At 40.9% G+C, this 17343-nt stretch overlaps 1 protein-coding gene across 1 annotated transcript in view; it reads left to right on the top strand.

Moving 5' to 3' along the window:
• The window catches only part of TTC39C (tetratricopeptide repeat domain 39C), a 110080-nt gene that overhangs the window by 53095 nt on the left and 39642 nt on the right, over nucleotides 1-17343 (top strand). Inside the window, exons 5-6 of the mRNA XM_055324096.1 lie at nucleotides 8521-8875; nucleotides 10584-10752. Of these exons, the coding sequence (XP_055180071.1) occupies nucleotides 8521-8875; nucleotides 10584-10752 (524 nt within the window). The remainder of the gene's footprint in view (nucleotides 1-8520; nucleotides 8876-10583; nucleotides 10753-17343) is intronic.

Below are 17343 nucleotides of genomic sequence, written 5' to 3'. Positions count from 1 at the left end.
ATCGGTCTGATACTGCCAGGAGAAATTTGCTTCTTTGGCAGATCAGATTTACTTGAAAAAATGAAAATTCAAGAAAGAAACCAACTAAAACTCAAAATCACAAAAGCATTTCCTTCCAAACCTTAAATGAAGGTCTGTTGCTGCTAAGTTGTAACATACTCTTTTCTTTCTAGACTGTCAGAGACCACTTTTTCTCTCTATTCTCTTTCTTCTGCCTCTCTCTCCTTCCCTCCCTCCATCTCATCCTTGAGGATGCTTCTTTCTATTTGGCTCAAGTCAGAAGTATAACTTAACTTTTATTTTGACCTCCAAAATTTGGACTTATTAGAACGTATCCTTCTTTTAAAATATGTTTGCCTTTTGTTTTGGTTCAGTGGTTTATGTTCTTCTTGCTAATCCTCTCAGGACTTGCCTGATAATTAAATGGTTGAAGGCTCATAGCTCATGTGAAATTTCGGTGATGCATCAACGTAAAATCCCTCACTTGAAGCTCTACATTAACGTATATATTAAAAGCAGCAGAGTTGTTGGACTTCTTGGGTCAAGATAGGATCTCTGGCATTTTCTGTGATCTTTGCACTCCTTTTTTCTGACATTCAAGAAGGACTTTTTAAAGGAGCTAATTTTAGCCATTAGGAGAAAATATCTGTCTAGAGAGAAGGATAAATCCAGTGTAGGATTTATATGTAATGTTTGGGGAATCAGGTGAAGGGCATCTGGGAATCCTTTGTGTTAATCTTACAACTCTTCTGTAAGTCTGAAAGTATATAAAAATTTAAAAAATTTTTGCTCACTCATTGGTCTATTCCACAAATAATTACTGAGCATATGTGATATGCTAAGCACTGTGTTAGATGAGCACGCAGGCTATGCTCCCTGCCCTCAGGAAATTTCAAGTCATCAATTCATGCTGTTTATTTCTAAAATTATTATTCTGCTTAAAAATCCCTGAACATTACTATAGAAAATTTGGAAAATACAGGGGATCCCTGGGTGGCTCAGCGGTTTGGCGCCTGCCGCCCAGGGCGCGATCCTGGAGTCCCGGGATCGAATCCCATGTTGGGCTCCTGGCATGGAGCCTGCTTCTGCCTCTGCCTGTGTCTCTGCCTCTCTCTCTCTCTCTCTCTCTCTCTCTCTCTCTCATAAATGAATAAATAAAATCTTAAAAAAAAAGAAAATTTAGAAAATACAAAAGGGTTAAAAAAGAAAGCAAGTCCTCTGTTACCACTTGGAGAAATCCTTCTTTACTGCTAATGTTCTATGTTTCTCTTTATTTCTTTTACAAAATGGAATCTATAGTGCTTTGTATCCAATTTCTCTCTCTTAGATTGTATTACATAGCTTCTCTGTTACTCAATTTCAAAATATTAAATAAGAACATAGTAGTTTTTCATATGAATGTGCCTTGGGTTATTTAACTGATTGCTTTTGGACATTCAGATGTTCTTTGCTTTGCCTTTTTTTTTTTCTTGGTTATTAGTGAGGTCAAACCTATTTTTATATTTTATTAATAAACTTATTTAATAAATTATTTCATAACCTTTACCCATTCTCCTAGTAAGTTGATATTAATCAGTTATTTAATCCTATTTCTCATAGATATTGAACAGGTTTTTCCTGAAGCCATATAATTTAGTGAACAGTTATTGGTATTGAAATGAAATTCTGACAGACGTAAATATACATAGTGGCCATTTGCTTTGTGAATATCTCCATATTTGTTTCAAACAAAACATAGCCAAAAATGCACTTCATTAGCCTTTTAGAAACCCACTGGGTTATTAAACGATAAAAAATTAATTTTGTTGGGATCCATTCTTTAGAAAATTCTTTTGATGGATAATTTTCTTGGAGAAAAGCTGTCTTCTTGGAGATGTTTGTTATAGGTGCCCCTTCCCCACCCAGAGTGGGTGGCTCAGAGGTAGGCAGGAGGGCACACACTTCCCTGGGTGAGTCTGTGAATTTTTAAATACTTCATACTTTTAAAAGAACTCTTGTGCTTTCTCTCATTGGAACTTCTTTAGAATGAATTGTCCTATCATCTCTCTTCATTTTATATACTACTTTATAAATATCTTTTTAATTTACTCTGTTACTGAGGGCTGCTTGTTGCTTGCTTACTTGCTTCCCCCCCCCCAATAAGCATATATTAATTACTTTCATAACAAAAAGAAGCTTTTTTTAAAACTTGTTTTATGGCACTTACCACCTTATTTTGTTTCCTTTACTTTTTTGAACTTGAAGATAAGCCCTACGTTGTACTCACTTTTGTATTCTTGGCATAGTATATGCTCAATACATTTTCTTCAAGTGAATTTACTTGCTTTATTTTACAGGGGAGGCAGTAGAGGCTGCATGATTTGGGTGAGGTTGAACAGTTGACGTAGCTTGTCAGTGACCACAGCCCAGGCCTAAGCCATGGATTTCTTTTCTTTTTTAAAGATTTTATTTATTTACTCATGAGAGACACACACACAGAGAGAGAGACAGAGAGAGAGGCAGAGACATAAGCAGAGAGAGAAGCAGGCTCCTTGCAGGGAACCTGATGTGGGACTCAATCCCAGGACCGTGGGATCATGACCCGAGCCTGAGGCAGACACTCAATCACTAAGCCACTCAGGCGTCCCTAGGGTTTCTTGTTTCCTACCTGAATTCCTAGTGTTCTCACCATTTTCCCATCAGCTGAGTTTGGTTACTTGTGGCTTTGTGCCGAGAGGCCCAGAAACCCAGCTATGCTCACTTGCCCTTTTGTCCTCTGGCGCTAGCCCTTGGAACAGTGTGACTGCCTGCTGTTAACTCCCTTGCTTCTCCAGGCCACGGTTTCTCTGTTGCCATCAGAGTCATCTTCCTAAAACCTGTTAGATCTGTGCTTTAAACAGTCAGCCCTTCTGCATCCCCTAAAAGGGAGAGTCTGAATTCCTTCCTCAAGCGGCCTGTACCAACCTGCCTGCCGTCCCATCATGCAGCCAGCTAAGCCGAGCTCTTTGCACTTCCCTGAAATGCCCTTTGCTGTCTTCCTGCTTTTGTGTATGCTACCCCCTCGGTGTGGAATGCCCTCAGCCCCTTTATCTTTCTCTCTTGCCTATCCAGGTGCCTCCCGGGCCAGCTTCCTTCATGTACTCCTTCCTCACTTCATCATCTGCTTTTTTGTTGTTCCACATGTGTTCTGTGCAGAGTCAGATCACTCACCACATAGCAGTACACATTTTAGGTACATGTCTGCCCATGGTATTTGTAATCTCCTTGAGGGTAGCAGCTCTGTCCACCTGCTGTCTTTCTTGTCCACACTCACTGAGCTTCTACTTTGCATCCCATACTGTGGGGTCATATGTGCCAGGGTTCTGGAGATGAGTGGGATGAAACTCTTGCCCCAGGGGAACAGCTGGTTTAGTAGGAGAGAAAGAGGAGTGAGTCAGTTATAATTCAGGGTAATACTTGACTCACTAGATGTGTAAGTTAGTCACAAATTGGGTGCAGGGAAGGAGGAGCTCAGAAACTTGACCTGGGAAGATCAAGGAAGATCCTGAGCAGACTGATGAAGAATGGAAGTCAGTTTTGCTCTCTGTCCTTGGCATCTGATGTGGTGCTGTCCCCTGTCACATGGTGGGTGTATAATATGTGAATTGGAGGGGTGAAGGATGGGTGATGCCATTTAGGAAAAAGTTGCATGACATGGAGCCCCAAGAATAGTTGAGATTGGAAAAATGAGTCCTTTAGAAGTCTTTTGGAAGTGAAACCAAGACAATTTTTCTCCCAAAGCCTGTTCCATGACTCACAAAAAGGTAAGCCTGAACTAATCTTTTGTTATAGGGTTAACCAGCCTCATCTAGGACAAGTGAACAGACACAGTACGATGGCAGGAGGTCCACCAGATATGATCCCCTGCTGAAAAATCCATGAGATTTATCCCAACATCAATGAGTATAACTTGGTATTTTCACTTCTCAGACAATTCCTGCCCTTTCCTGGGAAGGACTCTCACTCCCTGCCTCCCCACACACTACCCTTCCCTTATAATGGGGACAAAGTCTCCTCTCTCCCCTACATCTCCCAGCTGATTGAGGCTGACCCTAATAGGGGAGGGCAAATGGTCTGTGGTTTTTTGCTGTGTGTGTCTTCCTCCAAAAACATAGATAGCAGCGGCTGATTTATATTTGACCTTTTAGAGGAGCCATATGGAGGGCTATGCAGGATGTGGGGCTCTTGAATGCTGTTTCTCTGCCTTTTGGGAATATGTATGCTCATTAGAGGCATTGTTACAGCTTCACAGCGAAGAGGGGGTCCCTCCTGCAGGAGCTGCATTGCTGTCTGCTGTGGAGCACACTCCAGGGCAGCCTTTGTTCTGTAGGCCGGGTGTGGCTGTGCTCAGATGTTTTGGTCACAGCATTTGGGACTGGGAAGTAGGGTGAGTCCTGGGAAACCTGTTTCTCTGCCGCGTTGAGCTTAGAAAGTAGCAAAAGCAAAATCTTTTCTACGTGCATATTAACTTCATCTTGCACAAATTATAGTCTTCGACTTAGAGCTTTGGGTTTTATTTACGTCGCTCAGTTGCCACAGGGCAGCCCGGGTGGCTCAGCGGTTTAGGTTTAGCGCCGCCTTCAGCCCAGGGCCTGATCCTGGAGTCCTGGGATCGAGTCCCACGTCAGGCTCCCTGCATGGAGCCTGCTTCTCCCTCTGCCTGTGTCTCTGCATCACCCCCTCTCTCATGAATACATAAATAAAAATTTTTTAAAAACAACTTGTTACCACAGATTTTAACATACACTTTTAAACATTGGCACCTAAACTCCTCTCTCAGGCAAGAAATTAAAGACATGTCGAATTACATTTTTATTTTATAAAAATAGGGTTTTTACCAATGTCATTTTTTTGTTGTTGAGTCTGTGCAGTTGGCATTGATGGATTTTTGGCTTTGGTTTCCATTGCCACGATCCCTTGTTATGACTCTTCTTCACCTGAGATCTGAATTCCTGCAATGTGTCTCCCTAACACTGGTGGTCCCCTCAGCCACAGTCTTAGGAATTGCCTGCTTTTCCTGTGCAAATGTCCATTCCTTAGTTGGACATCAGGGGGCCCCCATAACCTGAGCATGCCATCCCTGTGTCCCTTTTGGTCTCTGTGTTCCCGGTATCACTCTGCCTCTGAACGGCTTGCCCACCTGCTCCTTCATACTCACACGCCTTAGATGGAACTTCTGCTTTCCCAGTGAAGCTGCAGCAGCCTGGAAAATGCAGGAGAAAACATAATTAAACATTTTCCTTAAAATTTCCGGTTAGGCCTGGAGGCAGGAGGGAGTAAAATTTTCTACTGAAATCCTGCAATACTTATTCTGCACTAATCCATTTATATATTTATTATATAGAAAATTTTAGGACAAAAAGGACCTAAAGAACAACTCACCCATCATCTCAACATGATTTGTTTTAATTTTTCTACCTATGACCCCGGTAGGGCACATGAACAAACACATAGAGATATATATATGCACTTATTTTTCTCATTTGTTTTACTTTTCAGTTTTATTGTGGGCATTTGAAGGGCTGAAATTGTGTCTTATGGTTCTTTAATATCCTTCAGTTACCAAGCACAGTCCTAAGCACATAACAGGAACTTAATAGCAAATTAACATTTTTAGCATTTTGCAAGTTTTCTTTTTTTCATTTTTGAAATCTGTACCCAGCATTTTCCCCTTTATTAGATTGCAATTGGTTTTGTGTTCCTATTTTCTTTTTCTGTTTTTCTATTCAACCTTTGGCTTTTTGGATCATAACTGCGTGTCCTGTTGTTTATGGGCATACTAGATCAACATGAGTGCTTTGTCAGCATACAAGTTTCAGGATTTTTTCCAACTTTTCATTTTCCATTTAGAAGGGAGAAGTCATTGTGCCTCTAATAGGCAGGATCTAATCTTATTTCTTTTGGATTCTCCTAAAACTGTACCTGAAATGTAATATTTGCTCACTAAATATTTTTGTTAAATTGGGGCACCTGGGTAGCTCAGTCGGTTAAGCACCTGACTCTTGATTTTGGCTCAGGTCATGATCTCAGGTTTGTTAGATGGAGCCCTGCATCGGCTTCCATACTGGGTATGCAGCCTGCTCAGGATTCTCTCTCTCTTTCTCTCTCTCTCTCTCCTTTTGCCCCTCCCCATACTCCTGGCACTCACTCACTCTCTCTCCAAAAAAATTTTTTTTTGTTAAATTGAACTACGTGAAAGTTGTTTTAAGTGTGTGTTACTTTTTATAAAGTTATAAAAATTGTTCCCTTAAAAAAAAAAACTTTCGTTTTGCTTGTTCATCCTATCTTGAGTATTCTTTTCAGTGGACTTAGTCTGCAGAGCATTAACAATCTAGAACTTGGAACTTATGGGATGGTTGTGTTTTGAATTGTGATCCCATAAGGGATACGGTCATCATTTGTCAAGAAATTGATAGATTTAAGTAAAATATTAACTTGATTAAATATTAGGATTCCATGGATTGGGGGGATCCTTAGGACCCTGAGGTGCAATGATTTTTCCAGAAGGACTCCATATATAATCATGCTTGTGGCTGTGGTTTGTTACAGCAAAGATATAAAGCAAAATGTGTAAAGGAAAAAGATGCATGGGAGGAAGTCCAGGAAAACTCAGGCACAAGTAACCCAAAGTTTTCTCCCAGAGGTGTCTGTAGGACATGCTTAATTCTCTGGGCAGTGAGTCGTGTTATCAACCTGGAAGCTTGGTAGAAACACAGTATCCAGAGTTTTTGATGGGACTGGCCATGCCTTGCACATACCCATATTCCAGACCCCTGGGATCTGGAATGAAACACTGAAAGCAAGTGTTTGACATGAAACGTACTGTTTATACAAGCAGGGTAGGCACAGTGAGCCATTCTTATCAGTTCTGGGAATGCTTGGAATGTTCCCAAGTTCAAGTTCACAGACCCCAGCCAAGGGTCAGTCTTGTAAGCAGGCTTTGCAAAGGATAGCAGTGGGCCTGCTCTGGTAGCTCTTTTCTCAAAATACCATGTGTTCTTTGATCACTTTCAATTCAGGGATTAGACCCTTATAAATCAGATTTTGTGTTATGTACTTTCTGGGATTAATTTTTTTTTTAAAATTTATTCATGAGAGAGAGAGAGAGAGAGGCAGAGACACAGGTAGAGGGAGAAGCGGGCTCCACAAAGGGAGTCCTACGCGGCACTCGATCCCGGGTCTTCAGGATCCTGCCCTGGGCTGAAGGCGGTGCTAAACCGCTGAGCCACCTGGGCTGCCCCTTTCTGGGATTTAAATATAACTTTTTACAAACTTCGTTTTCCACTGCCCCAAAGGGCCTGGAACTCTGGGACAGCTTGTTTTGTCTTCCACTTGTGCACTGGGGTCAGATTACTGGGGCCATATTGATAACAGTGCTGAGTATGTATAAGCTCTTTTCTGTAGAAAATTCCCTGTAGAAGACCTTTCCTCAAAAGTATGGTGATGATACACTCAGATGAGCACAGATGCATCAACTGCGCCCTTCCCTTCCTCATGATAAGGTGTAAATATGTTCGCAGGAAGAGAGGGTGAGGCAGGACCTGTGGGCTTGTCTGCAAGGGGCCAGTGGGACATGGAACTGGGTAAATCCCAGTCTTATGTCTGTTATTTCTCTCAGAAACTATGAAGACTATGTTAAAAATTGATCTGATGGGAAATAATGGAAGCAGCTTTATAAATAACATCTTTTCACTTCTGGTGTGAAGTAGCTTCTTTTTGATACCGTCCTTTGCTGGAGCTGTCTAGATCTAGGCTGGGGCAGTAGGGTGAGCATCATGTGAGCATCATTCTCATTATCCAAATAATGCCATCCTAATAAGGCATGCTTCAGCCACACAGTAGGCATTAGATACAGATGAATGGAGGATTCTTTACATTTCTGCATATACCCTAATGACTTATACGGTAATGAACTGGCTGTTTGTTCACCTAGTAAGTATAAATTAAATCCTTTTTGTTTGCTTGTTTTATTTTTTGGCAAGTTGCCATGCTTGATGCCAAGGTATACTTTTAGCAGTGAATTAGACTTAAAACTTGCTCTTTAGGAGGAGTGAAACACAGGGTAGACAAATGTCAGAGTTCCAAAAGAGATTTATCAGGGAAGTGCCATGGTAGTTCAGAAACACGGCGGAGATTCATGTTTCACAGAGCACATAGAACGAAAGTCAGGTTCAAGTGATGCTTGCATGTTGGCATTCATGCATTTATTCTTTCGTTCAGTGTATATCCTATACAACGTCCCAGCTCACGTATGAGGGGCTTGATAGAACAGTGAACAAAAAAACTAGTAGTTTCTTGCTCGAGTGGTCATTCAGTATAATAAAGGGAAACAAGTAATTTAAGCCCTCTGAAGAAGACAAGGTGCAATGGGAGATGATCATTTTATTGCTTTTTAAATTTTTTTTGCTTGAATTTCAGGTCATTCTTCAATATCCCTTATTACTACAGGAAAATTATTTTGAATGCTTATTTTTTTCTCCTGCTTTCTCCCCTTCCCCATAGCCTATATAAAAGGTGGGTGGATCCTTAGGAAAGCCTGGAAGATTTACAATAAGTGCTATCTGGACATCAATGCTCTCCAGGAGCTGTATCAGAAGAAACTAACTGAAGAGCCCTTGACTTGTGACGCGGCAAATGATAATGACGTTGTGGCTGAAGGGGTGTCTGAGGAGTCTCTAAGCAGACTTAAAGGTGCTGTTAGCTTTGGATACGGCCTTTTCCACCTTTGCATCTCCATGGTGCCTCCCAACCTGCTCAAAATCATCAACCTGCTGGGTTTTCCCGGAGACCGCCTGCAAGGCCTTTCTTCACTGATGTATGCAAGCGAAAGTAAGGACATGAAGGCCCCTTTAGCTACGTGAGTAGCTGTATTGCAATGCTTTGGTAGATAATATAGTGTTGAAAGTAAGTAAACAACAATCAAAACCTTTAAAGGAAATGTCAGGTAAATAGGTTGGTTGGTTGACACGATGCCTTGAGTCTTATAACGCAATGCCGAGAACTGTGTTTTGGGTGGTATTTATAAGCTGACTTGGGAGCTGACGTCAGAGAGCAGAACCTATTCTCGACTCTCATGAGTCCCTTATTTTCAACAGGTAAAATGATCATCCTTTTCAACCTCAGATGATTTTGTAAGCAGTTTTTGTGACCTTGGCCACAGTTGCTGAGATTCATGATCCTGATTTTTGAATTTTTAAGGAAGACAAATTTGATAAGCCTTTTTTTCCCGTGATTCTGAAATTTTTTTTTCTTACAGAAAATACTGATAGTTGATGATTTTCTTTGATCCTGGTCGGTCCATTGTTCTCTCATATGTGGCTTGGATATTTTGTGCTGGTCAACTAAATTGAGTCATGTTAATCTAAACTGAAATGACAATAATTTGAACAGGAGTGTGGAGAAGCTGGTATCACTATCCAGAGCAAGGATTTACCCATTCCTCCACGATTAAAAATGACTTGATTTTTTTTTTTTCAGTTTGAATAATTTTACCAGACACTATATGTCCTTTGACGTTACACTACTTGTCAGTTTTTCCAAAAAATGGTATCATGGAGAACTTGAACGAGCTCTGTTTTCATGCCTATCCATATTGAGGAATTTGGATATTCACTCTTAATCATTTGGCAGTCATTAAAAATATCATTAAATTTTCATTTCAAAAATATTTGTGCTTCCCCAAAGTCATTAAATTACATAAACAGTGGTATTTTATTAATTTGATTTAATGGTTTTGTAATGTGATAATTTGTCTATTTATATCTTAGTATTTTGTCGAAAGAAATTAATTAGTAATGTAAATTAGTCTAATCTCCAGAAGAGAACCAGTTTTATAAGCATGCTAGAAGCATACGTTTATATAACAATATTTGATGTGTTGGTGAAATATTTTTGTCTATTCATTAAAGCAGATTCTAATGAATCTATTTTGTTTACCAAGTTTATTTAACATGGTATTCTTCTTAAAAGGATGAGTTTGAAGTAAAGGAATTTTAACTAATTATTTGGTTTTCGAATTAAGCATCCTCAAAGGCCAGAGAAAGAGCCTTTTTTTCCCCCTGGTTCCTCTCACTTATTTTAACTCATTTTAGAATAATTTGTGTCTGTGGTTCCCATATTTAAATTTAGATTATGAGGCTTACACTCTAACTTTATGAACACAGGAGAAAATAGCATTTTCCTTTTGAAAAAAAAAAAAAGGTAATTCTTTTATTGTGAGGGGACAGTAAATTCATGGTAACTAGTCACTGTTTCTAATTGGTGCATAGAGAAATTTATATCGGTCCATACCTTCAGAGAGCCATCTGGAAGCCTCAGAAGAGCTAAAGGCTTTTATCTTATTCTGCTCTCACCTGATGGGAGTATGCTGATTTCTATGGTATGCCGAAGTTTAAGTTTTCCAAATATTGATAAAATTAAAATGGGGAAAGATACTCTGTATCTTCAAAGACTGCGTAGTAAGCTTTTTGGAAGGAGCATGTTCTGGAAGAGCACATACTGAGTTTTTAAAAAGTGGAAACACTCTAAGAAAAGTCTTGCTCAATGTTTCTCTCCCTCTCCTTTAGATTGGCTCTGCTCTGGTATCATACTGTAGTCCGCCCGTTTTTTGCCTTGGATGGCAGTGATAACAAAGCAGGCCTGGATGAAGCAAAGGAAATTCTTCTCAAAAAAGAAGCTGCTTATCCAAATTCTTCCCTCTTCATGTTTTTCAAGGGACGCATCCAACGATTAGAGGTACTGTGCCTTCCGCATGTTTTTAAATAAAGCCTTCTGTGGATCAAATCTGTGATTCTGACTCGAGTACTAGTATCAGAATGAGCCCAAATGTCATTGGGCCAAGGAACGTTTCGTTCTTGTGCTTTTTCATTGCATCGTTGCTACAAAAGCCTCTTCCAGGAACCCAGGATGTTAGTCAGTAACCTTCTGTTCAGGAGATGTGGGCGAGGCAGGGTGAGCTATCTGGTGGGTAATGAGATGAGATTGGTGTACTCTCCACCAAAGACTTAGGAGCATTAGCAACTGTCTTTGTTGAAGAACACAAAATAGGATTTTTTTCCTTCTCTGGAGTTACTAATAATCTGTTTCTAAATTTTTATCTTGGTTAAAAATTGATTTATATACAAGTTATTGCCTGAAATGTCAAGGACCCCATCAACTTTGAAACAGTAGTAGCATTTGTTACTTTTTCATTGGCTTCATTTGGGCAAATCCTGTGGTGGGCGCTTTATACATGATACCTGATTTAATCTCCAGAGCAACCTTACGACAGAGGTAAAAATGTCATCTGCATTTTATAGACAAAGGTATCCAAGAGGGCTTCAAGTGACTTTCCAGCATACCCAGTGAGTGAGGCTAGGTTGTTTTATTCCAGAAGGAAAACACACCCTACACTTTGGAGCATCTCTGCTTCTCCTTCTTCCTCCCCTACTCCTTTTTTTGTTTTGTTTTGTTTTTTTGTCTGCTTGTTAGGGGTCATGAAGATTTGAAGAAAAAGTATTTATAAGAAAAAAATTACACATATGAAAGAAGGTGGCTGTTGTGCCTGGTGCACCAGCAGCTTGTAGAAAATCACTGCAAGTTTTTTTTTTTTTAAGATTTATTTATTTATGCATGAGAGAGAGAGAGAGAAAGAGAGAGAGAGAGAGAGAGAGAGAGAGAGAGAGAGAGAGAGAGAGAGGCAGAGGCAGAGACACAGGAGGAGGGAGAAGCAGGCTCCATGCTGGGAGCCCGACGTGGGACTCGATCCCAGGACTTCAGGATCGCGCCCTGGGCCAAAGGCAGGCACTAAACCGCTGAGCCACCCAGGGATCCCCCACTGCAAGGTTTTAACAACCTCTCTCCTCCCCTTAGCTGGGTGCCCTGCAGCACGGTTGATTCTAGAGGTCAGCCCCCCAGTAAATGCCATGTGTGCTTTTGAAGATTTTTGCCTAGGAACACTTTTGCGAGCACAGAGTTGATTTGTTCATTAATTTTTTTTTTGTTGGCAACAGAGTGTACATTACTTCCTGAATAATTCCGTTCCCTCATGAAGTGCCTCCTTAAATCCAAGGACTCCTCACCTTTGCATATGGAAGTTATATTTTAGAGAGTCTACTGATGATTTATAATTAAAACACAGTACAGAAAGCTCAGCAGGATCTGAATTATTTAAACCTATGTCTGAATTGGGTTTTTTCCCCCTCATTATCTTGAACCTGTTTTTCTTTGCAGCCAGGCTTGTGAGCCTTCAGTTCTCTTTCTCCCTCTTTTCCCTCACTGTCTTAGACACATAGTTCTGATCAGTTTCTTGTGCAGCCTGTTCTTTTTGTTAGCCTTTTCTTCTTTTAAGCTCAGGGTTATGGTCTTCCATGTAGGGAAGGATGTTTGGTATTCAAGTTTCTCTGCTCCCTTGGGCTCGTGCAGGAGGAAATAACACCGTATAAGGACATTTTAAGCTAAACGTTCTCACTTCAGTGACCATTTCTGCATGGAAATTGGATTACAGGGTCAGTGCTTTCTTAAATGTCCATTTCTTTTCCTTTCTTCTTTTTTAAGATTTTTTTATTTTTATTTTTTTAAAAGATTTTATTTATTTATTTATTTATTTATTTATTTATTTATTTATTTATTTATATTTATTTATTTATTTAGAGGCGCAGAGACACAGGCAGAGGGAGAAGCAGGCTCCATGCAGGGAACCCGACGTGGGACTCAATCCCAGATCTCCAGGAACACACCCCGGGCTGCAGGCAGTACTAAACCACTGAGCCACTGGCGCTGCCCTTATTTGTTTTTAGAGAGAAAGAGCATGAGCTGGGCAAGGGGCAGAGGAAGAGAGAGAATCTCAAGCAGACTCCCCACTGAGTGTGGAGCCCAATGCGGGGCCAAACTTGTGACCCTGAAATCATGACCTGGTCAAAACCAAGAGTTTGGTTTGCTTAACCAAATGAGCCACCCAGGTGCCCCATTAAATGTCCATTTCTTAAAGAACAAGTGGTATATATTTTGACTAACTCTGAACATGATGAGACTAGGCTCAGTGTTGAATAGATTTGCCGCCTGGGTTGAGAGCGGCACAGCAGTAAGGCACCTTAGCATTGGGCATTTATTAGAATTCTCTCTCTTTACTCCTAGATCAACAAATGCTCTAAATTGGACTTTGAAGCTGTTAAATAGACATGTACAAGGTTTATCTCTTGTTAAGCTTGCCATTTTAATTTTTTATTTCAAAACAAAAATGCTTAACTTTTAGCTTAATGGATGACTACCCCCCCCAACCAAACACTTAATTTGTAATGGTTTTAGCTTGTGCCACAGTTCATTCCTATTAGGGACAGGGTGGATCCCCCCTATTAAGGACTGTTGTTGGGATGGTCCTGGAAATGAGGAAGCCACAGCCATCAGAGGACCCTTCTAAATACAGTTTGGGAAGGTACATACTTGCATTATATAGTTCTTGGCAAGCATTCAGGCTCTTTCTTTTTTTTTTTTTTAATTTTTATTTATTTATGATAGTCACAGGGAGAGAGAGAGAGAGAGAGAGAGGCAGAGACACAGGCAGAGGGAGAACCAGGCTCCATGCATCGGGAACCCGACGTGGGATTTGATCCCAGGTCTCCAGGATCGCGCCCTGGGCCAAAGGCAGGCGCCAAACCGCTGCACCACCCAGGGATCCCGCATTCAGGCTCTTTCAAGCAAGAGAATTGTGATCTGAGTGTGGGTGGTAGATGTTAGGGCTACTTCACCATGAAGCAGCTTGCTTGCTTACTGAACTGATCCTTGGTTTTCCAGAAAAAAAAAAAAAAGACTGAAAGATCTGTTTCTGTTTCTGATTAGTGAGCTATAGCCTCAGGGCCAAGGGAATATGCTGGTTGTTTGTGTTTGGCCTTTCAAAGACCCAGAAGATGAAAGGATTTGAGGCTAACTTGGTATATTAGTGGTATTATTCTCACAGTGCCCAGACACCAGCATTTCATTTATCTTCCCAGGTGACTGAGGAAGCTATGGGGAGGTGGTGGTGGGAGGTTAAAATCCTTTGTTGCAGATGAGAGACTACCCAGAGAGGCTGTTATAGCTCTTGTTGGGGGCTTTCTGAAAGGGCCTGTAAAGTCCCAAACCTGGCTTATGAAAGCACAAGGCTCTGCTGACAAGTCTGCTTGCTTGCAGAGACTGTGTTTTTTTTTTTTTTGTTTTTGTTTTTGTTTTTTTAATTTTCAGCAAGCATTTAGGCTAGAGACAGGACTCCTGAAATCCTTTTATCAACAAACCCTCTGAGAACACGGTCTGCAGGCTTTAACTTTGGCAGATGCATCATATGACTCTAAGTTTGTTCGGTGAGTCAATCTACAAAATAATTTGAACAGCTGCTTTTGTGTAAGCTTGCTGTCATACAGGGTGACTAGCTCAATATGTGCCGGTAGTTTTCATTTTCTGTACACGTTATTTTCAAAGCCTGTGCACTTGCCTGCTTTCTCTTTTAATTTCAAGAACAACTGTTTAAGTGCTCTGGGACAATTGGAATCCACCTGGGGGAATGGTCTTTGATATATCCACTCTGTCCTGACATTTGATACCCTTGCTATTGTGGTTTCAGTGTTTCCTGTGGTTGCAGCCTAACTTGACCTGGTGATGGAGTTCTATACCTTCAATGGTTTGGGGGTGCATCAGCACTTCAGGATGTTGTGTCGCCTGTGCTCTTTGGGACTGCTGAAGCAGGAATCTCAGCCAGCCTGAAGAAAGAATTTTCCCTCTTTACTGACTTTGCTTCTATATCTTCCACCTCCAGCCTCTCCACCCTCTTGTGTTCTCACAACCTGTCTGGTCTCTGTTGACTTCTCCCATGTGTCTTGTCATGCTGTTGGGAGGCACACATGGGTTCCTATGGTACTTATCATGGGATAAATGATATAAAACTAGAGTGTGGTGGATATTCTTACTGAGTGTGTAAGCCTGGGAAGTAAAGTTATCAAATTTCTTTTTTTTTCTTTTTAGGAGAGAAAAGTTGGTGTTGAAAGTGGTCAGTAAAACTGGGCCCATGATTGGCAAAGTGGGTGGCTTGTAGCCAGAGGGGCTACAGGTACTATATAGCACCTATATTTACTTTTCCCTGAAGTTGGTCCTATATGTTGTATAGTAATCTCAGCTTTAAAATATGAATTTATAGTTTTGAATTTTTGTACTTTTCAGTAAACCTATGGTAGTGATAAGTCCATTAACCTACAATTGATAAATGAATATTTTTCTTGGTTATTTAAAAAAGTATTGAGACAAGTCTACATTTTAATCACTTGTTTTAATTTCTCCCCAGTCCTCTTTTCTCCCTTAAACAGTACAGATTTGCACAACTTCCCTCTCCTTTAGTGTATAATTACTTAGTATGATATATGTGTGTGTGTGTATTTGGTTTTATAGGTTATCACTTTGATATACACACTATATCATGACGATTTAGTAATGAAACTAATTTTTAATATCTAAATGAAAGTTGATAAGCATTCTAATGAGGTGACTATTCAAGCATTTTGAGAACTCTTATTTTGAACTGTCTTCTAAGCTGAGGCTCCTACTTTGTGAATATCCCAAGTACTGGCATTTTAAAACCTAGGGTTTGGATTTGGGGAGCAGCAGCTAGGACCTTCCTTGCACAAGACTGGCCCTTAGTGTATATTTGTTGAATGAATAGATGAGTCCATCAATCAAGGAGAAATCCACTCACACATCTAACAGAAGTAGGACTCCAAAGCTGAATTGAATAATTTAGGTAAAAAGCAATTGGATTGAAATGAAGTCTTTGCTTATGGTCGGGAGCCCCCAGATGAGCAGGCAGTGAGCCCCGGTGCTCCCTTCGCCCAGCCTGTGCGGCTCTTGACTGTAACTGCCTCTCAGACAATTACAACAATTACAGGCCTGGCTTCCTGAGGCCAAAAGAAAGTTTGTACAAGATGTCACAGAGGCCACACTGAAAAGTTATAATGTGTGTGTGTGTGCACATCTCAGTCATCTCCTCCCTCTCCTCCCTCTCTTACTGAAGCTACCTTGTTTGCTCAGAGAAATGCAGCTTTGTCACTGCAGTCTGCTCCCCTGTTCCATACCCCCCTCCCTCTGCTTCCTTCCAAGAAGGCATATGATAGGATGTGGTTTCTTTTCCCTGAACGGTGCCCTGCAGGGGCTGCTTTGGTGGTTGACCTTCACTTCACCATATTCATATCAACCTGCCAAGCGGGTTGGGGTATTCCTTCTCCTGGCTATGAAGTTCTTTGTGAAAGGCTTGCACACATCTACATCAGCGTGTGTCCTATCTGTGGACCTTCTTTCTTTTTTTTTTTTTTTTAAGATTTTATTTATTTAATCATGAAAGACACAGAGAGAGAGGCAGAGAACACAGGTGGAGGGAGAAACAGGCTCCATGCAGAGAGCCTGACGTGGGACTCGATCCTGGGACTCTAGCATCACACCCTAGGCCAAAGGCAGCGCTAAACCACTGAGCCACCTAGGCTGCCCTGGACCTTCTTTCTGACCATTCTTTGAGGTGACTTTAGCTGTCTGAGGTACCTTATAAAAAACTGACCATAGTGCTTTCTCTCTGTCCTTTTATTAAGACGGGTGATATTTTTCACTGGCATTCCCAGAATAAGTGGGAGGTCTGTGTTGTTTTTTAGCCCATCCGCTCATGATTGTGACAGGGACAGAAAAGTGGAGGTTGGTCCCTTTGGTGATCAAGTTATCAGCTGGAGAAAAGAGACCAAGGCCAGCAGGGGTCATGGAGAGGAGGAGCCAGCACAGGAGTGCTGACCACAGTGAGGGCTGGTGCCTGAGCTTTCTTCTCTGAGGCACGTTGACATTATTCAAGCTGTTTGCTAGCAGTGTGTCTTTGCATCTGTCGAAGAGAAAGCCTGCCTCTTGTATTTGAACAGCAGGCCTTGCCAGCATGATGTAATGTTGTTATTTATAGGATCAGGAAAAAGGCGATGCAGGAAGAGAAATAATTCCCTGAAGTTCTGTTAATCGTTGTCTTCTCTCCCTCCATCCTATGTGGGTTCTCTTTATTACTTCAGGCGCCTAAAAAATAGAGTTACCATTTTTTCTGAGAAGAACACAAAACGAGAGGTTGATTCAAGCTGGTATAAGAGAGATGAGGGGATATATTTGTCTCCACTTTCCAGTAAAATAGATTTCTGTCATGTGGTTTAATAACTGTTCACTGAAACGAGAAGAGGATAGTAACCCACATTGCTAATAGGTTAAATACATTTGCTGTTCTTTCAACTCTATTATTACAGGCTGTTGGGCTGTAAAGCAAGTAGAAGGTTAATGATTTCTATCCCTAAGCTCACTAAATGTGCATAA

Source organism: Nyctereutes procyonoides, unplaced genomic scaffold (genome assembly GCF_905146905.1).
Source record: "Nyctereutes procyonoides isolate TBG_1078 unplaced genomic scaffold, NYPRO_anot_genome, whole genome shotgun sequence".
In the NCBI taxonomy this organism is placed as follows: domain Eukaryota; kingdom Metazoa; phylum Chordata; class Mammalia; order Carnivora; family Canidae; genus Nyctereutes; species Nyctereutes procyonoides.
This window is presented reverse-complemented; position numbering and strand designations above follow the sequence as displayed.